This window comes from Xyrauchen texanus, chromosome 43 (assembly GCF_025860055.1).
Source record: "Xyrauchen texanus isolate HMW12.3.18 chromosome 43, RBS_HiC_50CHRs, whole genome shotgun sequence".
NCBI lineage: Eukaryota > Metazoa > Chordata > Actinopteri > Cypriniformes > Catostomidae > Xyrauchen > Xyrauchen texanus.
In genome coordinates, this window is record NC_068318.1 from 23,333,843 (window position 1) to 23,361,468 (window position 27,626).

General features: G+C 37.2%; 2 protein-coding genes across 6 annotated transcripts; one reads left to right on the top strand and one right to left on the bottom strand.

Moving 5' to 3' along the window:
• The first annotated feature begins 7,894 nt into the window (after positions 1–7,894).
• LOC127635706 (DNA repair protein RAD51 homolog 3-like) lies at positions 7,895–27,091 on the top strand. 5 transcript variants are annotated; one of them, XM_052115927.1, is made up of 10 exons: positions 7,913–7,998; positions 22,332–22,455; positions 22,620–22,863; positions 23,779–23,936; positions 24,091–24,224; positions 24,330–24,461; positions 24,586–24,652; positions 24,780–24,840; positions 25,584–25,644; positions 26,576–27,091. In XM_052115927.1, the coding sequence occupies exons 1-10, from the start codon at positions 7,996–7,998 to the stop codon at positions 26,687–26,689; spliced, it is 1,098 nt and encodes a 365-aa protein (XP_051971887.1). In that variant the 5' UTR covers positions 7,913–7,995; the 3' UTR covers positions 26,690–27,091. The 5 variants fall into 5 exon arrangements, with proteins under 5 accessions (XP_051971885.1, XP_051971886.1, XP_051971887.1 ...); XM_052115928.1 differs by lacking the exon at positions 7,913–7,998 and having other exon boundaries at positions 22,022–22,455; XM_052115929.1 differs by lacking the exons at positions 23,779–23,936; positions 24,091–24,224; positions 24,330–24,461; ... (2 more) ...; positions 25,584–25,644; positions 26,576–27,091 and adding an exon at positions 23,014–23,070.
• On the bottom strand, positions 19,328–20,858 carry LOC127635709 (autophagy-related protein 101-like). Its single transcript, XM_052115932.1, has 3 exons — positions 20,775–20,858; positions 20,264–20,537; positions 19,328–20,025 (listed from the first exon to the last, which is right to left on the bottom strand). The coding sequence occupies exons 2-3, from the start codon at positions 20,513–20,515 to the stop codon at positions 19,621–19,623; spliced, it is 657 nt and encodes a 218-aa protein (XP_051971892.1). The 5' UTR covers positions 20,516–20,537; positions 20,775–20,858; the 3' UTR covers positions 19,328–19,620.
• Positions 27,092–27,626: the final 535 nt, after the last annotated feature.

Here is a 27,626-nt window from a genome sequence, read left to right on the forward strand (position 1 = left end):
TTGACTACATCACAATTCCAGTGGGTCAGAAGTTTACATACACCAAGTTAACTGTGCCTTTAAGCAGCTTGGAAAATTCCAGAAAATGATGTCAAGCCTTCTAAAGATGAAAGTAGTTTAGTGAGGAAAGAGCACATCAATCCCAGAACAACAGCAAAGGACCTTGTGAAGATGCTGGAGGAAACAGGTAGACAAGTATCTATATCCACAGTAAAAACAACTCCTATATCGACATATCCTGCTGCTCAGCAGAAGCCACTGCTCCAAAACTGCAATAAAAAAAAGCCAGACTACAGTTTGCAAATGCACATGGCGACACAGAATTGAACTGTTAGGCCATAATGGCCACTGTGTTGTCTGGAGGAAAAAGGGTGAGGCTTGCAAGCCGAAGAACACCATCCTAACCGTGAAGCATGGGGGTGGCAGCATCATGTTGTGTGTGCTTTGCTGCAGATGTAGCAGACTTCAAATGGTAACCTCCGGACACCACAGAAACAGGACCATACGATGAATGGGATGATGGACACGTGCAATTTATTCACTTTTAACAGAGTAGTGAGGCAATATTAGCATACACACATCGGAAGGCCTACTCTCTCATTCCCCTGCTTCTCCGTCCGCATACACTATGCATATGCGCGCGAACGTTTAAGGGAGACGCGATATAATTTCCTTCGGTGTCCCACTAATTAAGGCCCCACATACAACAATTGGTAGGAACTCCCGATCGGAACTATTGAAAATAATGAATTGAACACAAGTTTTGCTGAAGTTAACAGTTTAAACAACATTTCTCCTTGCACATAAAAAATATATAAAATTAATCTCAAATGTCTAAATCGACCGGCTACACAGAAAGGACTGGTGCACTTCACAAAATAGATGGCATCATGAGGAAGGAAAATCAAGTGGATGTATTGAAGCAACATCTCAAGACATCAGCCAGGAAGTTAAAAGGCAAACATTTTGTTCATACCAACTTTATGAAATATAGGATGGAAACTCAGAGGTCTGCATGTGTTATCCTGAATCTCGACACAGATCTGAATCTGACAGTGGAGATGACGCTTTCATCCACGAATGAAAAAATTTGCACTGACAGCATTGACACATTGTTGTTTCTGTCCTGAAGAACTGTGGTAGGCCTATACATGTTCGCCAAAGGACATCTGAGGAGCAGTGAGAAAAGTGTGAACACTGTAATCACACGGCAGGTTTTTAATATAGAGCAGTTAAATGGGGACAGTTATTATGATAGGGTTGGAATGGCCCTATACAAATTATGTTTTACAGCATGTATTCTGAATCTGTAGTTGAACACATTTCAAACGTAACCCTCCCAAACCTGTATATATATATATATATATATATATATATATATATATATATATATATATATATATATATATATTCTGAATCTGTATTTTTGTCTTTTTCCAATCAAAATATCCAAACAAAAGATAACTTTACTTGTAATTACTTAAATAACTTTCAATACATTTAAATACTTTTTTACTAATTATTTAAGATAAGACATGTTTTCAGATAGTATCTTAAAATAAGTTTATTGTTTTTACCAGATTTCCAAAGTGTGTTTTCTTGTTTAAAGTATAAACCTCACCAAATATTGCTAGATTTCTGCATAAAACAAGAACATTTAGCCAATTACTCTGAAAAAACTATGAAAATAAGTCTTAACATATTCTCAATTTCATTTATTTATACATTTAAGATCTCTAAAATAATTTCAGATTACATTTGATAAATGTAAGATTATGAAAATAAACATTGATACAAGAGATAGAGACAGTGGAGATATATTTGACCCCAATAACTACAGAGGCATTTGTGTGAACAATTTGTGGAAGACTTGATGTTGTATCCTGACTGTCCGGCTACAGGCCTTCCTTACCAAGCACAATACCTTGAGTATGAGTCAGATGGGATTCCTACCAAACCACCACACCACTGACCACATGACCAGCATGTTCATCAAAAAGCAAAAGTTTATGCATGTTTTCTTGATAAAAAACAAAAAAAAAAGCATTTGATTCCATTTGGCACGATGCCGATGGTCTATATTCTAAAAATTCTACAATCTGGAATTGTAGGTAAAATGTACGATACAATCAAATCTATTTATTCGGACAACAGGTGTGGAGTTAAATTCTTCACTCAAGGGCGTGGAGTGAGACAGGGCTGCAGTTTGAGTCCAACTCTGTTCAACATTTACATGAATGAGTTAGCAGTGCTACTGGAACAATCTGCAACACTCGGTCTTACTCTAAATAATTCTGAAGATACATTTCTTCTCTATGCAGATGATCTGGTGCTGCTGTCAGCTACTGCACAAGGGCTACAGCAGCACCTGGACCTGCTGGAGAACTACTGTCAGAACTGGGCCCTGACTGTCAATCTGAAAAAAAAAACTAAAATTATGATCTTCCAGAAAAGAGCCAGATTACAGGACACCACATACACATTCACTCTTTGGAACACTGCAATAGAACACACCCTACACTACGACTACCTCGGTCTAAAAATCAGTGCTTCAGGGGGTTTTGGGCTGGCTGTGAATGCACTAAAAGTGAAAGCTAGAAGAGCATTCTATGCTATTACCCAAATTATTAAAATTGACCCAAATAGACATTCCTGTAACAATCTGGTGTAAAATCTTTGATAGTATTATAATGCCTATTGTTCTTTACGGATGTGAGGTTTGGGGTCCACTGTGTCTGGCAGATTACTCTGGATGGGCAAACACCCCATAGAATCCATGCATGCAGAATTGATACCCCTTAATTATACATATTGAAAAACGATCCCTCAAATTCTGGACAAACCTAAATTCAAGTTCCCCTAACACACTGCAACATGAAGCCCTTAAAACCCAAGAGCTGAAGCCTAAAACCAGCCCCCTTTGTCAGCTGGCACTGAAACTCACTGCTGAACTAAAACAAATCACAATAAACCAAATCATAAAAGAAGCCAAATTTCATATTTGGACCATTGGGGAAATGAAAGCAAAAGCCAATGCAAATTGGAATGTTATCGGGCAATAAATAAAGTATAATCTGGCAGAGTGTGCTTTATTAGCATGATTGTGTTTACATATAATACTGCCAAAGTACTTTAAAATTGAAAAACAAAAACAATTGATAGAAGAGAGAGAGAAACGAGCTCCATGGAAACAGTTGCTATGGAAGCACTGTACCCTGTGGGGGAGTATCCCGTGGAGATGTTGATTCAGCTGGGGTAGGTGCAGTGCAGATGATGGTAACTGCCAGATGCACGGAAGCCATAAAAAATGCTTCACACTGAACTTCTTATGTTGCTATATAAGGTCACATTAGCTGTATTATGGGTACTGTTCTGAAAGGCAAAGACATTATCATACTATGGACCAGGAAAAAAAGATAAAATACTCATTGAGAATTTGATTTTTTTTAGGGTACTTTTTGTACAATTTCTAACACGTTTAGCGTAGTACCACACTTATTTCAGTCTGCAGTGAGCTGCACATGGGTTGAATTTCCTCCCCTGGGCCCACATACAGGTAGCCCAAAGAACAGGGAAGTCTCTGGGATGTTAATAAACTGCAGGAAGTCTTTCCTTACTACAACTGATATATTACCTGGGCTGCACTCAGCACCTATAGGCCTGGAACTGGAGATCAAATGGACAATAGTGTGCATTTCAGATTAAGGTTAGGGTTGATGTTTGTAGACCTGATGCTGAAGATCTGACAGGGTTCGTTGGCATGGGTGTGAGTGATGTGGTAGGACTGTTGGTCAGTACTGTTGTGAAATTCCCATATATCACCGGTACATTCACTGCTGCTGTGGTGTTGTTCTGTGCCGCTGTTGTAATTGCTACTAAATCAGGAGCGGGGGGCATGGCGTATGTAATATGAGTTGTTGTAGTGCTCATTGTGGTGAAATGTTCTATTCTAGGATAGATTTTGGTGAGATTAATGCTTGATGTTTTGTAGTAAAAAGAGGACAGTAGAGGTGACATTGAAGGTGAAGCCTCTTTTAAAGGGATTCGTCACCCAAAAAATGAAAAATTCTGTCATTATTTACACACCCTTAAGCCGGTCCAAACCCATTTAACGTTCTTGCTTCTGCAGAACACAAAAGGTAAATTTCTGAACAATATACTGGCCACTTTTTTTCCATATAATGAATGTAAATAAGAACAGAGTGACTATTTGCATTAGGATTAAACAGCATGGCTATTTGCATTCCAGTAGTCTGGTGAAACCATAGAAATTAAAGACATACTACACCACTACTGTTGCTACAGTGGTGTGGGGTGTAATGACAGTGTTGCTGTGCTTCTTTTCAAACAGACGACCCAGGATCAAAACCACTTTTCCCATCCCGTTTTCCTTTAATAATATAAATTATATAAAAGGTTGATTTCCTCGCAGTGAATTGGTCACAGTGACTGTTGGGGAGTGGGGAGAAATTGTATCCATAGTTTTACTCTAGCATATTTTATAATTTAAAAAAATATTATACTACCATTATACTAATATATAATGTTGAAGTAACCCTGTTTTTGTGGTAGAAGTCATAGTTTTAATGCAATTAACCATGGTGTTACAACAGTAATATAGTGTTCCTTGTGTAACAGTGTTTAATTTTGTGGTTACTGATTTTATTTCAAAATACCATTGTGATACTGTATGAAAACCATGGTTAATTATTGTATGGTCAGGTTAGGTTTGGAGGTAGGGATTGGTGTATGTGGGGTTAAGAGTCTGTGGAACTCTAAATACACACAATAAACATGTTGCAGTCATTCCCTTATACTGTATGCAAGTATTTTAAAAGGGATACAAATATCATCTGCCACAATTTGCACAGAGTGTAAAGATGCTTTTTGTTGCCATATACACTTAGTGTAAATAGCATCAATCGCTATTTGGACTCATTGCAAATGCATACACCTTGTGCGCTATATATTTTAAGTCTTCTGAAGCCAGTAGTGGTTTAAGCTGTTATTCATTGATAATCTTTGCGGTCGGCTCAAATTCAAGAGTTGAAATCGAGAACTGGATCAGTCCGATTTGAGAATGAATAATTTTGAAAATCATCAGTTTTGTGAACTGGATCAATTGATTAATTGTAAAGATCCAACTCAAGAGTGATTTGTTTACAAATCCAATGTTTCTAATTCTCTAATGAATGCATAAAGGAGAGCTAAAATGGATGTCAAGAAATCAGTGAAATGTGGGACTCACACAATCTCACATTACTGTACGATTTCAGAAGACTTACTATTACTATAGAATATACTATAAACGCATGAGTCGTATTGACTACATAACGCACTACGTGAACAAAGGAAGAGAAGGCAGGACTCCGAGACTGTCCTTTTCTGCATATAGCTGCCCCCTTCGGCATATCCCGGTGGCATTTCGTGGCCCATTCTGCATAACACGCCGGCTCATTTCAGCGTAGTCTCGGTTCTCCCGATGGCCAGTCCACACCTGATCAGCCCCAAAGAGCATCGGCCCACCGTGAAACTGTCCGGTATGCCAGATTACCAATCCGGCCTACAGTTAATGAATTGGACCACCCACAAAATTAACCAATCAACCAAAATCCCCACCATCCAAAGTCATCTCAGCCAACCCAATTTCAGCAACCCAATAACCCAAACTTGCAAAAAATTATGTGTGCCACTCCCCTAACACTTTTTGACAGGTTGGATTTTTCAGGACACCTAATTCAGTGATATCTGTCATGTTTTAGGAACATTTTATTAGTGGAATGAAAAACAAGGTTGCTTACAGCACTTTAAATTGGTACATAATGGCCACAACATTGGGTCACACTATCAACTCAAAACATTCTTGACTAAATGAATCACACAAACAAATAATTCAGACACATGTCCAAACTTGTCTTACCTTGCACCACCATATTAAATCACCTCCTCTATGTTTCCCAAAAGATACAGTCTTTTGAGACATTATTGCCCAGAGCTTCAATAACCTACAGAAAGACATCAGTTACTGTACATCTCTTCAGATCAACACACCAACTACAAAATATAGAGCATATAAGCTCCATTTCAAAACCTAGTGAACTGCCTACCTAGACAGTATGTTGGGTATCATCGGTGCATTTAAAAAGTTTTTGTTTTTTTTAAACCTAAATTAACATTGCCCAAAAATGCAGTCTAGGTAGGGAGCTCACCTTGGCTTAGAACTCTCTTAAAGGGATAGTTCACCCAAAAATGAAATTCTGTCATCGTTTACTCGACAGCATGTTGTTTACATCCCATGTGACTCACCATTTACTTTTCACAGATTCTGAAAATGTTTCTATCTAGGTGTTGATTTGGTTGAACAGGGCAAGCAGTAATCAGGCCTGGGTGTGTCTAGTCCATCTGAACTCCATTATGAATGCAGTTTCATAGATTTGGGGATTTAGTAACTAAGGGGGCAAATACTTTTTCAAACAGGCCTAGTTAGTATTGGATACAAATTTTTCTTCAATATATAACATTATCATTTAAAAACTGTATTTTGAGTTTATTCAGATTGCCTTTGATTTATGCTGTTTGAATTTTTGAAACAATTTAGTATGAGATATATACAAAAACAGAAGAAATCAGGATGGGTCAAATACCTTTTTAAAACACTGTAGATTTTATTTATGTTTCAATTACTGGTTCAGTATATGTTCCTGTGATGACATGCAATCTATTACTCATAATCAGCAGTCTTTCCGTCTGTTTGTATTAGTTTGTTGTAAGTCAGACATGATAGGCTATTATCCTTTATTCATATTGGCTCAATAATTAACAACTTTCCATCCATCCATCCATCCATCCATCCATCCATCCATCCATCTTCAACTGCTTATCTGAAGTCGGGTCGCGGGGGCAGCAGCTCCAGCAGGGGGACCCAAACTTCCCTATCCCAAGCCACTTTAACCAGCTCTGACTGGGGGACCCCGAGGCATTCCCAGGCCAGTTTCTGGCCTCCTCCCAGCTGGACATGCCTGAAACACCTCCCTAGGGAGGCACCCAGGGGGCATCCTTACCACCAGATGCCCAACCCACCTCAATGAATAACTTTTTATTTTATTATTATTATTTTGAACCAAACTTCCCCTTGTCCATAAATACAAAGAATGCATTGTTAATCTTATAGTTGTACTCATTCATTTCTTATTCACAATTAATTTTTTGAACCAGTGAATGCAACCTTAACCCAGGTTTATTAATTAATCAATACATGAATACGTTTATTTATTTAACAAAAACGAAAGTGGTTGGTCCTGAAGTTCAACCAGTGCAAACTGAGAACACGTCATATACATTAGAATTTAGAACACGTCATATACATTAGAATTGAGAATACGTCATATACATTAGCCCTACTAATAATAACTGTATCTACAGAAATGAAGCCGAAAAAGGACTTTCAAAAGAGAACAGAGCGGAGAAATAGCGAGAGCTAGCAGACAATTAAGTATTTTCTTTCAGAACAAAGTCCTACGTGTCAAAATGGACACATGTCTATTAATAAATCCATATTTAGACACCCATGTGTTTTATAAAAAAAATATATATATATATATATATATATATATATATATATATATATATATATATATATATATATATATATATATATATATATATAATTTAGCGGAATTACAATATTTGTTTGTAGTGCTGATTTCCATACAATATAATACAGCCTGTCTCTTTAATGAGTTTGTGAATACGTGCAAACACAACTGTTTCAATCAGTCCGTCATCCTCCGCTCATTTCCTCCGTAAACGCCCACTGCTCACACAGCAGCCAATCAGAGCGCCGCACACGTGACGAGCGTTCTTAGCGATGACCTCATCCCTAGAGTGGGATGACGTCAAACACAAGATGGATGGAATCACGACTGCTTCACGCTCAACGCAACTCTGAAACAAAGTCCTGTGTCGGAGCTCCGCGGCGTTTAAAGCCAACAAACAATGGTGAGTTGAAATCCTGAACAACTTTATTTCGTCGTCTCAGCGAAAGAGTTGAATGTTGTTTTGCTAAAATCAGTCTTACCTGACGTAACGCACGAGGAGGATTTTCTCCCTCTCTCTTTCCTCACATATGCAGCTGCTCTCAACCTGTGCAGGATGCGACGTCTGCGCAGACGGTGACAGCAGAGGGTTGTGATTGCGCAGACGCGTGTTCTATTCGTTTTATTTCCTATCTTGCGTTTATCTAACTAGTGACTGCATATTGTGGTGTGCTTGGTAACTTGGTCACGTGTTGGCAACGCTGAATCAACAAATAGTCTTAATTTCTAATGGAGATTTATAGTAAGGATTCGATAGCGGAATGAATTGAAGAGATTGTTTCATTTTTAATAAAACAAAACTAATATCTTGTCATGAGCGAACAGTCTTCCAAACAGCGTAAAACCAACTGTTACTAGCGTTAGACGTGATGTAATCGGCGCTCGTCCTGCGCATGCGTTAACACTGGAAAGGCCCTCACCACTTTTTAGACTATTTGCTGGATACGATTTAACAGTTTGTTGTTTCTGTTTTAATGCAAATGATAAATTGTTTTTAGATTTTGAAATTGCAGTGAATTAAATGTCAACAAACTGTATGCTTGTTTGCTTTCATAAATTGTTGGCAACAATGATTTATGTGCCACTTTCATGTGAAGTATTTTACTTGTAAAAAATTTGTGTTTGTGTTTAAATGGTTATTGAACCCAAAATTACCAATCTCTTATATTTTACTCACCCTCGAATGTCGTTCCAAACATGACTTTCTTTCTTGATTTTAGGTAGGATGCTGTGTGTTGACTGATGCTGTCATTTTGGCTAATGTCTTCTTTTTTTTATTCCATGGAAGAAAGAAAGTCATAGGAGTTTGGAACAACATACGGGTGAGTAAATCATGACAGAACTTGCATATTTAGGCAAATTCTTAATTTAAGTTATCCTGTAAGTATATTTTATCTGGCAACTTTGTCTACCAAATTACTGCTTGCACCTTTAATTTTATCGGACAGTTGATTTTGCACCATGCTGAATTTGGAATGCCATTAAGTCTTTATTCTTTTTTTTTTTTTTTTTCCTTCTCCAAAGCTAAAATGGAGAGCCTGTTACACTACTGTAACCCTGCCCATGGTATTTCACTGCTGGGTGCCCTCAACGAGCAGAGATTAAGTGGCCAACTCTGTGATGTCATCTTGTTAGTTGGTGATCAACAGTTCCAGGCCCACAAAAGCGTCCTTGCATCCTGTAGTGAGTATTTCCAGTCTGTATTCTCCCGGAAGGACTCAGAGAACCGTTGCATCATTCAGCTTAACTTCTGCGAGCCTGATGCTTTTGAGATTGTTCTAAACTACATCTACTCATCATCTCTGTTTGTGGAGAAATGCAGCTTGGCGGTTATACAGGAGCTAGGATATAGCCTTGGCATTCCCTTTCTAACCAGCATCATGTCCACAAGACCTCAGGCATCATACTGTGTGTCAAGAAAACGCATGTCATTGTCAGACGAGGATAATGGTGCTTATCAAAAGAGAAGTGTTATTGTACATCAAGGTGATCAGCCTTGCATGGATGTGTTTTCTAGAAGTCATCAGGGAAGGCCAATTAAACAGGCCACAGCCTTGATCCCAGAGAAGCCCTCACTCGCACACGATTTCAGTGATCAGAGTCACTCGGGACATGTCAAGCAGAATGAAAAAGATTCTGACAGTACCTCTGTTAGCAGAAATTCAAACAAAAACCCAGTGGGTGGCGACTGTAGATCTATCATCTCCTCTCCAACATCCATATTGAGACGTCGAACTGAATACCGACCACCATCTATGCGTCCACAACTTACATCCTCAGTTTCTTTTAGTGAGTCCGTACAGCATTCAAGTTTACAGTCGGAGCAACCTGAGGACTCAATAGTAGACCGAATTGAGTTTTTGCATGATCTGAAACCAGCAGGAGAACATCAAGGTCCACGCAACCAAACCGTAGACCGCAGTGGGCCACTTATTAAAAGTCTGCTACGCAGATCCTTGTCCATGGATAGTCCGGTTCCTGTTTTCTCTCCAGCTCTGGAGCTAAAGGACTCACAAAGTAGGGAACAGTCTTTGGTGAAGTTAACGATGCCGACAGGAAGATCACCATCGCCTGAAAGCGAGGATGGGGTGTTGAACGATATGCCTCTTATTCTCCGGTCGAGACAACGAAGCATGTATGAAATGGAAGGAACTCAGACGACTCCACATAGAATAAAAGCAGAGCCCAGCAGTCCTCTCGCAGACCCTTCAAAAATCGTTCGCATCACTGTTGGAGATAATTTTCCTGTCAATTTTAAAGACTTTCAGGCCAACTATGACGAAGGCCCCAGAGGATATTTCACTCCCTCGATGAAGAGGAAGAGTAAGATGGGTGGAGGGTATATGCCCTTTAAAAGAACCAGGCCTGTTAATGAACATCGCATCTCACATCAGGACCGTACATTCAGTGAGGTGCCTTACAATTCCAACAATGAGAAAAGCAATGAGGAACCTGGAGAACTTAGGCCAAACAAAATGTTCAAATGCTGGAACTGCCTGAAGGTTTTCAGGTCAAATGCGGGTCTGTATCGCCACGTGAACATGTATCACAACCCAGAGAAGCCGTATGCTTGTGAAATCTGTCACAAACGCTTTCACACCAACTTCAAAGTCTGGACTCATTGCCAAACTCAGCATGGTGTGGTGCAAAATCCTGCACCCTCTTCCAGTTCCTATTCTGTTCTGGATGAGAAATTTCAAAGGAAACTGATCGATATTGTCAGAGAACGTGAGATAAAGAAGGCTTTAATCATGAAGCTCAGGAGAACCAAGCAAGGCCTGCAGTCGCAACCTTTTGGCAGGAAATCAAGGCGATCAAAGTCATATGGATGCCCGTTTTGTGGCAAAATGTTCCATTTTCAGTCACAATTAAAGCTGCACATGAAGGGACACTCTGCTGAGACTGCCAGCCTTGACCCAGATGCTGAGAGAGACCTTCAATACAAACCGCAGCAGTTGGCTCATCTTAAAGAGAACCAAGACAAGGATGTCTTTTCTTGCCGGCTCTGCAATGAGAAACTGCCCTCTCTAAATGAGTTGGAAGACCATGAGAGGGCCTGCAGGTATTCTACTGTTTGCCCATTTTGTGGCCTTCGATTTTCCAACACGCTTGTCAAGAATGACCATGAAGCACACTGCAAGTACAAAAAGCTGACCTGCCTTGAATGTATGCGCACGTTTAAGTCCTCTTTCAGTATATGGCGCCATCAGGTCGAAGTTCACAATCAGAATATGATGACTGTGAAAGAGCAGCTGACTCTTGGTCTCCAAGAGAGCAATCACAATGAATCATCCGATGGTCTTAGAGTTCCAACTCCTCAAGAGTCAATGCATGATACCAGAGAGGAAGTGGTGTACAGCGACTCATCAGTTCCACCCATGTTTGATTCTGAAGACTCATCTTATGTCCCTGAGGACTTAAGTCAGGGAGAGCTGAAAGTGAAAGAGGAACCTCAAGAGGAAGCAGTCTCAGCCAAGGATAACGTAAGTGCAACCTGTATTGGATCTGAGGAGCCAGGTGTGTGGCCATGTGAAAAGTGTGGTAAGCTTTTCAGCTCCCACAAAGACCTGGAACGACATCAAGAACTGCTTTGCCACATCAAACCCTTCATCTGTCACATATGTCACAAAGCATTCAGGACCAACTTCCGTCTTTGGAGCCACTACCAGTCCCATATGTCGGCATCTGAAGAACCAGGGATGAGAGAGAATGATAGACTTCCATCTTCTCCGTCTCCTTCCCCACCTCTCACAATTGCTATCTCTGAACCTCCAACTTCTCAAGCATCTCCTCTCAAAGGAAGCCAATCTGGGGTGGCTGACTCCGAGGAGGAGCCCAGAGGCTCTATGTCACCATCAACCAAACTCAAGAAGCCAGACCAGGACAAGGCTGGTGATGATGAACCCAGAGAACATACTCCTGCCAAGTCCGACAGCACAGACAAAGCCATTACCCCTCAGGAATCCGACACACTATTTTACCATGCCCCAACGCTCTCTGCACTTACCTTTAAAAGGCAGTACATGTGTAAATTCTGTCACAGGACATTTAAGACTGCATTCAGTCTATGGAGTCATGAACAGAGCCATACATAAGAGCTCTAAACGCAGAGTTGCACTTTTGCCATAGTTTCTGATTTGTAGCCCTAACCATTGGAATTCACTAATTGAAAGGAATACTTCACCAAATTTATAATTATGTCATCTTTTACTCCGAGCTGTATTATATTCTCAGTGACCTAACTTATTGCAGAGTGCATAATATTTCCATACAATGTAAATGTTGAAACAGGCTAACATTTTTCCTGTTCCACGGAACAAAAAAAAAACTCATAACTGGTTTGGAACAACATGACATTGATGAAATGTCATGAAATAATTTTCAGTTTTGCCTGACCTATCCCTTTAATGGACTTATTTTCCTGACACTGTCTCCTTAAAATCACATGAATTATATTGGGATATACTTCTTTCAGGTTGGTCAAACCCAGGGATTTATTAATGGCTTTTGATCATTGTTAATATTACATATTTCAGTTAACAGTATTCAGATTGTTAAGTTGAATGCATCTTTGACTGCGTTTCCAAGAGATGCATAATTTCCCTGTGTTATCTATTTATTATTATTATTATTATTATTGTATTACATTTACTTTTCTGGCACTAATTATCACGAAAGAGAGACTGTTTGGCCTATTGCTAACAAAAACCCAACGATTACTTTTTGTTTTGTAGAAGACATACCAATAATCCTCCTCTCTTGTTTTAGTGGCCTTTTTGATGTTATTTAGCACCTTCAAGCAATTCCAAATAGTTTTTTTCTCTATTAAAGCACTGGATGGTGCAGACAGAAATGGCTCCTATGCAGCATTTCAATTACAAGTCAGCCAAAAATTCAATCATTAAGTTACTGAATCACCAATCATCAGTCTTAGCCACGAACCTTATTGGACTTTTTCTAACAAAACAAAAAAAAATTACATTTCATATCTAATACCCCACCCCCAATCCAGTTTCATTTTATTCCCTCTTTTCTGGCCTAAAATTTTATATTTTGTTTAAAAGAGGAAGTTTATTTTGCCTTAAAGTTAAGAAAAAAAGTTTTAGGAATAAAACCATTTTAACAATTGTGTTACATGCAAAAGCTAATAATCATAAATTGTTACATTGATCATTGAAGTTAATAGAGGTTATGATATGAAACCACATAAAAGCAATCCTGAAAAGCAGACTTAACTGGCAGATATTAAACTTCATAATTAACTTTGTGAATATTCATAGTCGTGATGAACTCATGTTTATAATTTAATTTAAACATTGCAAGTTAAGATGTATTTTTCATTTTATAAGTATTCTGTTAATATGTGTTTCTAGCAGTTATGTAGAATTTCATGGTATTTTCATTTAGAGGTTGTGAAAAATATTAAATGATTGTATTGAACAAATAGAAGGCTTTATATGTACAAATTGCAGGTTTGGAGTGATGTTCTAAAAGCAGTTATTGTGTGCCTGAAATGTGGATCTTCTCATATTTTTGTTGTACAGGAGATGCAGTATATGTGGGAAATAATTAATGGTTATATTAGAAAAAATTGTATGAGCCTTAGGATTTTCACACTGTTTCAGTACTGTATCAGTACATTGTGAGCTTACAGTGTATGCTTATCTTACCTGAACTCAGTACTCAGTGATTAATGAAGTCTTTGATGCAATGACGTTGAATGGTTGGACATTTCTGATGTTCAGTAGACCTTATGTGTGACAGTATCACCCAGAGGAGACTTTTATTATGAAATGTTAAAGCACAATAGCAGTAATCTTATTCCTTTTTCTCATATTTTGCAAGTGTTTGAAATGCTTCCCTTACATTAGGGGATGTTTGGCTTAGCCAGCTTGTGGCCTTTGTTAAGCACAAAAAATCATAATATACAGTTGAAGTCAGAAGTTTACATACGCCTTAGCCAAATAGATTTAAACACAATTCCTGACATTTAATCGTAGAAAACATTCCCTGTCTTGGGTCAGTTCAGATCTCTACTTTATTTTAAGAATATGAAATGTCAGAATAATAGTAGATAATTATTTATTTCAGCTTTTATTTCTTTCATCACATTCCCAGTGGGTCAGAAGTTTACATACAATTTGTTATTATTTGGTAGAATTAACATTACATTGTTTAACTTGGGCATTTTGGGTAGCCTTCCACAAGCTTCTCACTATAAGTTTGTGGAATTTTGGCCCATTCCTCCAGACAGAACTGGTGAAACTGTGTCAGGTTTGTAGGTCTCCTTGCTCGCACATGCTTTTTTTAGTTCTGGCTTTGTGATGGCCACTCCAGTACGTTGACTTTGTTGTACTTAAGCCATTTTGCCACAACTTTGGAGGTATAATTTGGGTCATTGTCCATTTGGAAGACCCATTTACGACCAAGCTTTAACTTCCTGGCTGATGTCTTGAGATGTTGCTTCAATATATCCACATAATATTCCTTTCTCATGATGCCATCTATTTTGTGAAGTGCACCAGTCCCTCCTGCAGCAAAGCACACACAACATGATGCTGCCTCTCCCATGTTTCACGGTTGGGATGGTGTTCTTTGGCTTTCATGCCTCACCCTTTGTCCTCTAAACATAACGATGGTCATTATTGCCAAAAAGTTCCATTTTTGTTTTATCAGAGGAAATCCAAGAAGTACGATATTTGTCCCCGTGTGCACTTGCAAACTGTAGTCTGGCTTTTTTTTATGGCGATTTTGGAGCATTGGCTTCTTTCTTGCTGAGCAGCCTTTCAGGTTGTGTCAATATAGGACTCGTTTTACTGTTGATGTAGATACTTGTCAACTGTTTCCTTCAGCATCTTCACAAGTTCTGGGATTGATTTGCACTTTTTGCACAAAACTACGTTCATCTCTTTGAGGCAGAATGTGTCTCCTTCCTGAGTGGTATGATGGCTGCGTGGTCCCATGGTGTTTATACTTGCGTACTATTGTTTGTACTGATGAACGTGGTACTTTCGGGCATTTGGATATTGCTCCGAAGGATGAACCAGACTTGTGAAGGTCCACAATTAGTCCTGGCTGATTTCTTTTATTTTCTCATAATGTCAAGCAAAGAGGGACAGAGTTTGATGGGAGGCATTAAAATACAGCCATAGGTGTCCAATTCAGTACTCCTCCGATCAGAAGCTAATTGGCTGATTGCCAAAAGGCTTGACATCATTTTCTGGAATTTTCCAAGCTGCTTATAGGCACAGTTAACTTGTATGTAAACTTCTGACCCACTGGAATTATGAGATAGTTAATGAAAAGTGAAACAATCTGTCTGTAAACAATTTGTTGGAAAAATTACTCGTCTTGCACAAAGTTGATGTTCTAAACGACTTGCCAAAACTACAGTTTGCTTATATTAAATCTGTGGAGCGATTGATAAATGAGTTTTAATTACGTTACCCTAAGTGTATGTAAACTTCTGACTTCAACTGTAAATTGGTTGCTTGCTCTTTGCTATTCCCATTAGCTATTGTCATGTATTTTAAGTTTTGATGGATAGTAAATCATTGCTATGGTATTTTCCCCAAAGCATTGATAATATAGTAAGTTGGCTATTTCGCAGGAGAGAAATATATGGTTTATTTTGCATTTTTATTTGTCCCCAATATTAAATTGTACTAAATGTCAGCTTTTTGTTTAGGATGAGAACTAAACCATACTAATAGAGGATCAATATGTGCCCTGATAATAAATATTATAACGTCAGTAATTTACACTTTTCCACTTAAAGATATAGTTTGTCCAAAGAGAAAAAAAAATCATTTTAGTCACCCTCATATTGTTTCAAATTTGAATGGCTTTCTTGTGTTGAACACAAAAGGAGATGTTAGGCAAAATGGTAGCATCAGTCAATATTCACTTTTATTATATGGGGAAAAAGGCTTAATGAAAGTAAATGGTATCTGAGGTTGACATTCAGCTTAAAATATCTAGAAAAAAGAAAGTCAGCATTGAACATACGGGCAAGTAAATTTATGTCAATATTTTTCATTTTTGGGTGAACTATCCATTAAATATGGTCAATTGAAAGATGGAATGATATTGAATGAACAGGGATGAAAGAACATTTTAATCTTCAAAACACATTTTTGTGGTCTTTCTTTGCCTTTGTATGATATTTTCTCTGTTTTATTACAAGTATATCTTTTTGGTAATCCTGTGGTAACACTGCAATAATATTCATAAGCACTTGAATTGTTCTAATGTGGCTTTAAAAACTGTATCAGTTTTTGTGTTTAAGCATTTTTCTACTGTTTTCTGTGCTTGCTTTCTAAAATAAATATCAATAATGTGCAAAAGAATGTGTGTTTATTCTGCCTCCCCTTATATTGAAAAAGATATAAATTAAAACTAAGTACATTTATACATTTTAGACATTTAATTATCTGATATTTGGCTATTTCGAGATAATCATGTTTGCTTGGCTGATTAACTTTAGTTAGAACTGAGTCTTTCTATTTCTATTATTTCCAGTGATGACAGTGCAGCTACTATCTACTTAAATTGGGAACACTGAAATCTCAAAAACTGCTTGCCAAGCTTATGTTTAAATAAACATTATTTACATATTTCAAATCAGCAGTAAAATCTGATGACACTGGTATTATAAATTGTGCTTCTTTACATCATAATACGCTAAACAATGCAATTTTCATGGCTTTTATAATTAATGTGCATGTACGTTCTGGAGTTGATTGACAGGCGATGTCTGTATCTAAACGTTGATTGGCAATTTTACCTGTAAACTGGGACTTCCTTTCTACATCTGTTGACCATTGGGTGCTAGAGCTGCTTGGTTGGGCATTCCCATTTCTCCCATTCATTTTAAAAGAAGTGGCCCTTCTCTGCTTAATAGTCTCTGACTAAGTTCTTCCCTGTTTCAGTTCCAAAATCCACAGACAACATTGTCAATGGATAATGGACATTTTCATGTTTTCAAGTATTGTTTCTGTTCATTTTTATTAATATTGTCACAGTCACCGTTGTTCCAAGGACTTTTATTTTGAAACAGTTTTTGTCTTGTCCCCAAACTACATTTCCCAGGATTCACTGCCCTCATCCCAGCCACCTGTTCTCCATTTCCTCATTAGCACCTTGTGTATAAATAACCTCTATTTTTTGCATAGTTTGTTACCTCAAATGACTGTCTTGTGTTGTAACCTTAGTCATCATCTTCTGTGTGTTCTCGCCTTCTTATTAAAGGATTGCTGCACATAGATCATGCTTTCTTGCCTCATCTATACAAAATGTAACTGAAGAACTGACCCAGCAAAATGGATCTATCTGCAGTTAGAATTCACCTCCTTGATAAAGAGGACCGTCCAATTGGACCTTCCACGGCTCCTTGCTCCAAGCACCTTGTGTATAATTTCCCTCTAGTTCAGTTCTATCATGGTCAGTTCTTGTTCGTTGTTGCATAGTTTGATACCTCAAATGACTGACTTGTTTTGTATTTCTAGTCATCGTCTTCTGTTTATTCTCACTTTTTTATTGTGAATTAAAGGATTGCTGCACTTAGATTCTGCTCTCTCGCCTCGTCTATACAAAACGTGACAAATATTATGTATTTATTTTTACAATTTTGTGGACATCTCATCTGCAATCATTCAGTTATGTTACTGAAATATTGGCCATCCATCCAGCTTCTTTAAAAACTGTCATTGGCCATTGAAAACCTGTGTAATTTACAATGATCTCACTTACAGACTGTAAAACGTCACTTATAAGAATATCATATATCATTTTGGTTACTTTGTTCTCAAAATTTTGAGAAAGGTGTGAAATATAAAAAAAAACATTCTTTTGTGGCCTTAAGTTAAAAGGTTTTACCATTGCTCTCGTCACGCACTGTATTCTTCAAGCACACTTTACAATACGTTTCCATTCGTTAAAATTAGTTAACATAAACTAACAATACTTTTACGGCATTTATTAACCTTAGTTCATGTTAATTTCAACAAATACTAATACATCTTTTAAATCAAAAGTATTATTTAACATAAGTTTATGAACTAACAATGAACAATTGTATTTTTATTAACTAACATTAACAAAGATTAATAAATGCTGTTAGAAATATATTGATCATTGTTAGTTCATGATACCTAATGCATTAACTAATGTTAAGAAATGGAAACTTAATGTAAAGTGTTACCATACCATTTTTACATGAAGTTTTGTTTTGATCTGCCACTCCAGAAATTCCTTAAATTGTCTTTTACCATGTGAAATACTTTTTTAAATAGTTGAATATTTTTTTAATTATAAGAGAATTTGCAGCACTACCCCTAGAATGCATATGTGGGTCATATGACTCATGTGTTTCCTATGGTACTCATTGCATTTAATACCGGTTTCATTTTTGGTAAAACATTGATTGTTTTCCGTTTCCATTTGTTATGTAATCAAATATGTTAAATACCATGTTCACATTCATATTTATGTGTAGTATGCAACTATAGAAAGTTATCATTCAGCCAATCTTTTTATTCAAAATGCTTGAAGTGCATTATAACAATTACAGGGACAGTCCTCATGGAGCAACCTGAGATTAGATTACTTTTTCACAGCAAGGGGTGTGTGTGTCTGAACCTGCAAGTTTTTTTTCTCGTACACCTCACCACTGAACAACAGCTATCGCTGCTAGAGTAATAACTACAGTGTAATATGGCAATATAGAGTTCACAAGGTTGTAATTTTTACAACAATTCTCTTTTTGTAAAAATGTTTTTTTTTTATCCTAGTCCATTGTAATTATTTGCATGTTAATGTTGTTAAACATGGTAATTGCCCATATTTCTGTTATACAGGATTTTTACACCCAAAACTCCTATTCCATTTCTAATGTCTGAAATTCTTCATAACTGAATAAAAGCTATATCAACTATTTAAAATTTTGAATGTATTAATAATATTATTACAAGTTAATTTTCCTTAAAAATATGTAGTTTTATAAAGAATAAGCATCTAGATTTCACCTGGGTCTTTTATTGACCCACATATGCATTAAAGGGGGTGAAGTTGCATATGCATTTTAGTGTTAATTTACATTTTTGTGCTTAATGTAATTACAACATCCACTAAAGACAAAGTCAAAGATGAACAAATGGAATAACAACTGTATATAATATAATCATTAGATTTTATTTAAAAAATAAAAGAATAAAGAAACATTAGGTGAATAATTTGCTTGTTTGAACTGTTAGTCTTTCCGAACAGTGCAAAGATAGCAGACACCATTATTATACTAATTATGTGTAGTGATTTCTTTAAAAAAAAAAACATTCATGCGTAAATAAATTCTGACATCAATTTAGCAATAACTTAACCAGAAATAATATAAAACACAATTTGAATTCTGAATTATATGTAGTAACATATCAACAGTCAAAAGTGAGTGGAACCTGTGAAATTCTCTTTAACATCATCATCAATGTCCAAGAAGCATCATGTTTCATCAGCAATACTGTCACAACCTTTATAATGCAAGAGTGTCTTTGATAAGCCTTCTCATAGTGGTGCTCACTGACGTCCCCAGAGAATCAGTGATCTGGAAAGTGATCTTGTACAGATACGGCTGGACATCTTTCAAACTTGTGTCAAACACATTATCCACCTCTGATTGTGTGGGCATCTTTGGGAGATACTCATGACGGTTGATCACTTCCACAATGTTGATGACCTTCTCGCCGAGCTTCTCGCCAACTTTCTCCCTGCATATCTGACGTTCCTGTTCGTTGGCCAGGTTAACAACATTAACCTTGATGCTCCACACCTCCCAAGGGATGCATTCATCTGAAAAGGGCCAACGGGACTTCTTTTTTTGATAGAACTCCAGAGAGATCTGTCCCATGCCATCACTCCCAGTATTCCCAAGAGCATCCTGGGAATAGATAAGGTTGTGGTTCAAACATGTGATAACAATAGCTATACTGTTACCATGATATGTGCATTGTACTGCATGGTACTTGAAAAAATACCATGGTACATGTCCAAAATAAATGTTAAAGTAAAACTAAAAATCAATATCTTTTTACAATATTATTATATCTTGTAGGTGTAAGCAGTGTCAAAATAGTAACCTGAAAATGAATGTGAACAGAATGGGGTGTTTAATTTACCTTAAATTCGGCCACTGCTTTCCTGATAACCCTGTCGAGTTCATCAGAAGACACTCGCACAAATGTGAAGTCGATAAAGTCGCAGTCCACGTCCTGCGTTCCCACTGTGCCGATGGAGTATGTGCCCTCTTTCTTGTAGTGAAATTTCCCTGTGCTGCGGTGCAGGAGGATGGTGTGCAGGAGGGCCAGCATGGCCTCATCCACCTGCCTGCCCTCCACTGACACCTCGAGGACCTCTGATCGACAGTTCATACTGATCTATACTGCTCGATGGCTATCAAAAACACGGAGACTCTCTTATATGTGTTGTTCTGAACTCAAATATGACAGATATGCATGGACCTGGAAACTATCAGCTGTTCAGATCCTAAAAGGCGTTAAGCTGTGTCACTTTACACTCACTAACGCGGTCTAACACTCGAAGTAACAGTATAGTACGGACTAAAGAATCTGTTTAAGCCAATTAAATGTAATTTAGGCTTTTAAAAATGTGTGTATATGACATGTTTACCTGGCGTATGACAAGTCGGTGCGCATTTTGTTTTTTTCGGGATAGGAAACTCTTCTTTTGTAAACACGTCAAATTCGTACGGGGTGGGATAAGGGACAATTCTAGTTAGACGTTTGACATAAATGGAAAATAGAAACAGAGCTGCACTTCTTAACCACCTGCCCTAATTATAATGAAATTCGAAAACACTTCTTTCCCAAATTTGAAATGATTTGTCCTAACTTCAAAAAGTTGAAGAATGATGCACAAGCTCAATATTTTCTTGGTGAACAAAGAGACAGCATTTCACTAGCAGCAAAATACATCAATTCCTGCCACAAATAGAGGGAAGAGTCGACCAAACAGGGATGCGCCCATTTACACACACACGGGCGCGCACTCTTGTACACACACAAACACCACGGAAAGTATATATATATATATATATATATATATATATATATATATATATATATATATATATATATATATATATATACACTGTTTATTTTAGTTATTTTTTTCCCTGTTTTTCCACACTTTTTGTACGATTTGTTCTAATTTGTTAATTTTTTCATGCTCATATAAATGTTTTGGCAATACAATGTACAATTTGTCATGCCAATAAAGCTCATTTGAATTGAATTGAGAGCGAGAGAGAGAGAGAGAGCTAAATGACTAAAGACCTAAATGACCTCTCAAAATTAAAAATACTGCTAGGAGAGTGACAGGGCACATCTTGCTGCCCAATATGTATCAGCATGCCACAACCTGAGGGACAGTGAAAGATCTAGACAAACACACACAATGTGATGTGGTCAAATAAATAATAATGATAATAATAATGTATATAGCTGTTATTTATATATTACTAATATACTGTCCAAGTTATTGGACAAAATGTATTTTGCTTTTATTCTATTTTATTTATTCTATTTGATGCTTTGGCAACATTGTTTTTGAAACTTTCATGCCAATAAAGCCCATTGAATTGAATTGAGAGAGAGAGAGAGAGAGAGAGAGAGAGAGAGAGAGAGAGAGAGAGACAGGTTGCTAATGTTGGTGTCTGAAAAATAAATAAAATAGTGATTCAGCAAATATCTTTAAAATCTTTAAAAAATACATTATTTCTGATTCAAATCGTGTTTTCACCAACATATTAAAACAATAATAATTTAATATAAAAAAATGAAAAATATTTTAAATAAAAATGTGAACGCCGCCTTGGTACTTTTATTTTGAAGCGTATTTTTCTGTGTGCACAAACGGAAACAACGCTACTTTTGCTATTTTGGAGGGAGTATCAAAAATGTATCAACAACAAGAAGTCCATGCATGTTTGTAGTTTTTTCGTTTTAAATAAGTTCAAAACAGTTCAAAAACAGCAGCTAAAAGCCCACGTTTTTCATGGTTGAAAGAGACTATGATTGTGTTTGCCCAAAAATGGGCTGCATAGTATGGTTCCGATGTACTGACAGCTGTCATAAACAAGGACAGTAGCAACACACACATTTAAAACGGGACTTCATCTTGTTTTTTTGTTTGTTGTTGTTTTTTTTTTTTAGTCAACTCTTGTAGTACACAATGCAAAGGACTGTGCCAAGCCTCCCTCTGGCGCCTTCAGTGAAGGTAAAACTAATTAATGCTGGTTTCCAGGTGGCCGCAGATTTGATTGACCTGCGTCCTCTTCAACTTTGCAAAGGTATTTTACCATCACCACCACAACAGTGCTGTATTTGGAGCTGGAAATAGCACAAAAGTACCTGCATTACTCTCTCACTAATAGAAATACAAATTACTATTATAATAAATAGAAAGTTTAGCAACATTCTGTTGGATGTGCAATGGTTATTTTTTTCCCCACAGAGACAGGGATATCACAACAGGAGGCAGTGGAGGTGTTGCAGATTTTGCGCTGTGATACCCAAACTCACCAGCAGGGAGCGGCAACAGAGAGCTTAACGGCACTGGATCTCCTGCACCAAGAGCAGGCTTTGGGAAGCATTGTGACATTCTGCTCAGACCTGGATGATGCCCTCGGAGGGGGAGTGCCTGTTGGAAAGACCACCGAGATCTGTGGAGCTCCTGGTGTTGGAAAGACCCAACTATGGTATGAGAATAAATGGAATAAACAAATTATTTTGGATAGAGGCAATTAGTTGATTGCATTACAATTGTCTGTGTAACATTTTATGTTAATGTCACATAATCCATTTGTGCATCTTAAATGCAGTTTGACCACTTTGTGTGTTTATATTAGATGGTAGTTTAAAGGACTAGTTCACCAAAAATATTTTACTCACCATCATGATTTCCCAGCTGTGTATGTCTTAATTCTGCAGAACACAAACAAAGATTTTTTTGAAGAATATTCTCAGCTCTGTTGGTCCATACATTACCTATTCCATATGTGAATGGTGGCCGGAACTCTGAAGCTCCAAAAATCACATAAAGGCAGCATAAAAGTAATCCATAGGACTCCAGTGTTTAAATCCATATCTTCAGAAGAAATATGATGGGGGTGGGTGAGAAACAGATATTAGAGTAATTTTTACTATAAATCTACACTTTCACTTACACATTCTTTTTCTTTTGTTTTTTGGTGATTCACATTCTTCATGCATATTGCCACCTATTGGCAGGACAAAGATGAAACGTTATGGTAAAAAAGACTTAAATATTGATCTCTTTCTCTCCCACACCTATTATATTGCTTCTGAAGACATGGATTTAACCACTGGACTCTTATGTCTCTGAAGAGTCTTACTTTTATGGTGATTTTATGTGCTTTGTGGAGCTTCAAAGTTCTGGCCATGATTCACTTGCATTGCTTGGACCTAAAGAGACCTGAAATATTCTTCCAAAAATCTTTGCTTGTGTTCTGCAGAAGAAAGACATTTGGGATGGCATGAGGGTGAGTAAATGATAAGAGAATTGTCATTGTTGTGTGAACTATTCCTTTAACATTGTTTCAAAAGTAGTAATTTTGTCATTTTTGTAATAGAGACTTTTTTTTCCTTCTAAGCATGCAGTTGGCTGTGGATGTACAGATTCCAGTGTGTTTTGGAGGTCTGGAAGGAAAGGTGCTGTATATAGACACAGAGGGCAGTTTCTTGGTGCAGCGTGTAGCTGATATGGCAGAGGCAGCCGTGCAGCATTGCATCTTGTTAGCAGAGGATGCAGGTATGATCCGAAAAACTTTGAGATATACCTAATACTGCTCACCTTTAGTTTCACTAGATGTATACGATTTTTTTTGTCTGTACGCTATGTATTAATATCTGTTAGTCTGTACTTACAAGTTTACAATTAAATCTTGTTTTGCTTTTCCTCATAGAACAGAAAAAAGCCTTAGAGGAACTTACTGCTGAGAACATCCTTTCCAATCTCTTCCTGGTCCGTTGCCATGACTACGCAGAACTGTTAGCTGAGGTTTACCTCCTACCTGACTTCCTGGCTGAGCAACCTGAGGTATGAAGCTCTAAATAAAGAACAACAATAGGACAAAACATTCAACACAATAATGCTACTGCTATATGCTTATAAATTACTTGTTGTAATATTGTCCAATCACAGGTGCGTTTAGTTGTGATTGACAGCATTGCCTTCCCGTTCCGGCATGAATTTGAGGATCTTTCCCGGAGAACCCGCCTCCTGAATGGCCTTGCCCAGCAACTCATCCAATTGGCAACACAACGCAGTGTAGCAGTACAGTTTACAACACTGCACCTCTCACAGCTGCAACAAAGAACAATGAATAACAAACAGCAACTTTTTGAAAATAAATTAATTTATTCACAATAACCACTGTTACACAATTATGTGTCCTTAGGTCGTGTTGACCAATCAGATGACCACAAGAGTTTCAAATGGCCAATCCAAGCTGGTTCCTGCACTAGGTAAGGCATGGCAGAAATGTGTGCATTTTTTTGGTATGCCCTGTTTTCACTGTGTTTTCAGAATACTAATTAATATCCACTAGCCAAACATTTGAAATGACAAGATACACATTTCATTGGTTAACAGGTGAGAGTTGGGGCCACGCTGCCACACAGAGGCTCATCCTGCATTGGGAAGGTCTGAAAAGGTAAACACAGACATTTTGCTTTGCTATGGCAAGCATCACTATTACTATTGCTCATATGTAAGATTAGGGGTTTGGATGAACCCCCTAAACCTATAGAGAACACCCTAGCAACCACATAGCAATGCACTTAGAACACTCTACCTTAATGGTGCCGACTTTTGCACCAGCGAGCACCACTCACATTTTCTTCAGAAAATGAAAAAATCTAGTTGTATTTGAAGGGTTTTTTTGTGGCTGTGTGCCATTGTGACTTTTCTCTACTGGATTAGTCTTTTAGTCCTCCCAGCCTGACTCAGCAAAATGTTGCTTTAGAAAGTAGCAGCCAACATCTGTAGTGTTCTCAGCCAAATGTGTCTCCTGGAGAGAGATTGAGAGTGTGTTGCGTAAACTCTTTACCCTTCACCTCGGTGGGTGATGGAATGAATCACTTTGAACAAGTAGATGCTTTGCCTTCTGCAGCCAGACCTTATTCATAATGCATCCTGCATACCTGCCAGTCTATTACTCTATAGCAGCAGGCAACACAGAGGCACATAGTGTCTCCATCACACTGTTTTCTCTTTCCCAGTCTTCCTATAAATTTGAAGGTCTTCCCACTGGTCAAACTGTCCAGCTTCGTTGCATTTGAATTATTGCAGCCCCTGTTGCCTTAAACTGAGAAGACAAGGTCAGATAGAGGAAAACAATGTATTGTATTGAAAACAGTTTTAAATGTATTTCTCATCTGTCAACTCTCTCTTTAGGCTTGCCTCCCTGTACAAGTCCCCGAGTCAAATGGAGGCCACAATTCAGTATCAGATTACAGTAAGTTTAAAAGTACCAAATGGCTCCTAGGTAAAATTGTAAGTGCTAACTTACTACCTAACTACCAAACTAAATAAATAACTAATTAACTGACTAAATTAATACAATTAATTAAAATAAAGGATAGTCATAAAACTATTTTCACTAACACTTTATATTAAGGTTGTGTTTGTTAACATTAGTTAGCTGCATTAATTAACATTGAATATAAACTTTATATATATATATATAGTGTATGTTAATATTAGTTATTGCATTATTAACTAGCATGAACAGTTGTATTTTCATATATTAACATTAACCAACAGTTATAAATGCTGTAAAATTATAATGTTCATTGTTAGTTCATGATACCTAATACATTACTAATGTTAAGGAATAGAACCTTATCATCGTGTTCTACTTCTTGTATAATTTTTATGCATGCAGTTTTATGTGCTTATATTAATTCAGAAGCTATGTTAAATAGTGGTACTTTTAGAAATTAATTTGTTACATAGTGGGACTATTTTACTGCAAAAAAGCAAAAGGTGAACTTGGTGAAATCATGATCATTTACACTAAAACATTCTTATAAATCTAACTTAACTCTTGAAGTTGAAAATACAAAAGTTAAAGGGATAGTTCACCCAAAAATGAAAATTCTCTTATAATTTACTCACCCTCAGAGCTGAAATATTCTTCAAAAAATCTTCGTTTGTGTTCTACTAAAGAAAGAAAGTCATACACAACTGGGATGGCATGAGTGGGAGTGAATGATGAGAGAATTTTCATTTTTGGGTGAACTATGCCTTTAATGTTGACGTTATTTGTCAACTTCATGAAGTTAAGGTGAAAATATATGTGTGTTATGTTCTGTTCCTCAAAATTGGGTCATTTATTACTCCCAATTTCTCTCTCTCTCTCTCTCTCTCTCTTTGTGACCTCACAGGTCCAGGGTTTCAGGGATGCCCCAGATGAATCCAGATCTGCTATTATGTCATCTGTTGATTCTTCTCTATCAGAAAATCACAGCAAACGCCCTCGAATAGAGGATCAGACTTGAGGGTGTTCTGCAGATCATTCAGTTTTCAAAGCAGTAGGCAGAAAACCACTTCAAAGTTAGAAATCTGTTTAAAAAGGAAAATATTGGAGTTGGACTGTGGAGATATTTTTATATTATGTGAAATGGAAATTAAGGACGATTAACTGATTTATTAGTAGAATAAAACATAGTATAATCAAAGTAAGCTTTTAGTGATTTGTGCAATGTTCCACAACTGTGTTATTTAAATCACTTTTTGTTCATTTATACAACATAATAGTGCTTTCATTTGACAGTAATATAGTTTTCTCAATCTAACCACAAAGACATGATAGCTGGGAAGTAAGTAGTGGGTTAAGGATTTTCTCTAGTATAGATTTCACACAACATCCAACAGTGTTACCATAAAGGGAGAAATAATAAAAATGCAAAACCTTTCCATCATAACTTAAATTGCTTGATGAACCAAGTTAGACTGTAGATCTGTCAAGTTATTTGGATCCATTCCTAATATTTATTATTCCTTAGCACTTTACCCGGCAAATCTACTGTATGTAATAAATGCTAAGTTGTTTTCCTGGAGCTTCAAGTGCTTGCGATTAGTCAAAGTAACTGACAATCTCTTGTTGTTAATCATGCCATTTAAATTGCATGGGCAAAACTTTGTGCCATAATTTGTAAATAACAAGATTTGTCACAATGTATTGAGTAATTTGGGCCTTATAAACCCAGTAAGAAGGCACTGTTTTGTAAAGGTCGCATCAGATTGACTTGCTGCCTGTGACAGTGTGGAGATAAAGAGCTTACTGCCCACATTACATCTCAGTAACATTAATAATTCAGCCACAGATTGTGCCTGTTCAATATCAGTTTATCATCCAGGTTTTGGTTCACTCACATTGTAGTGTGTGTTAAAAAAGAGAGCGGTTCATCACTTTAATTGAACTACACACTAGAA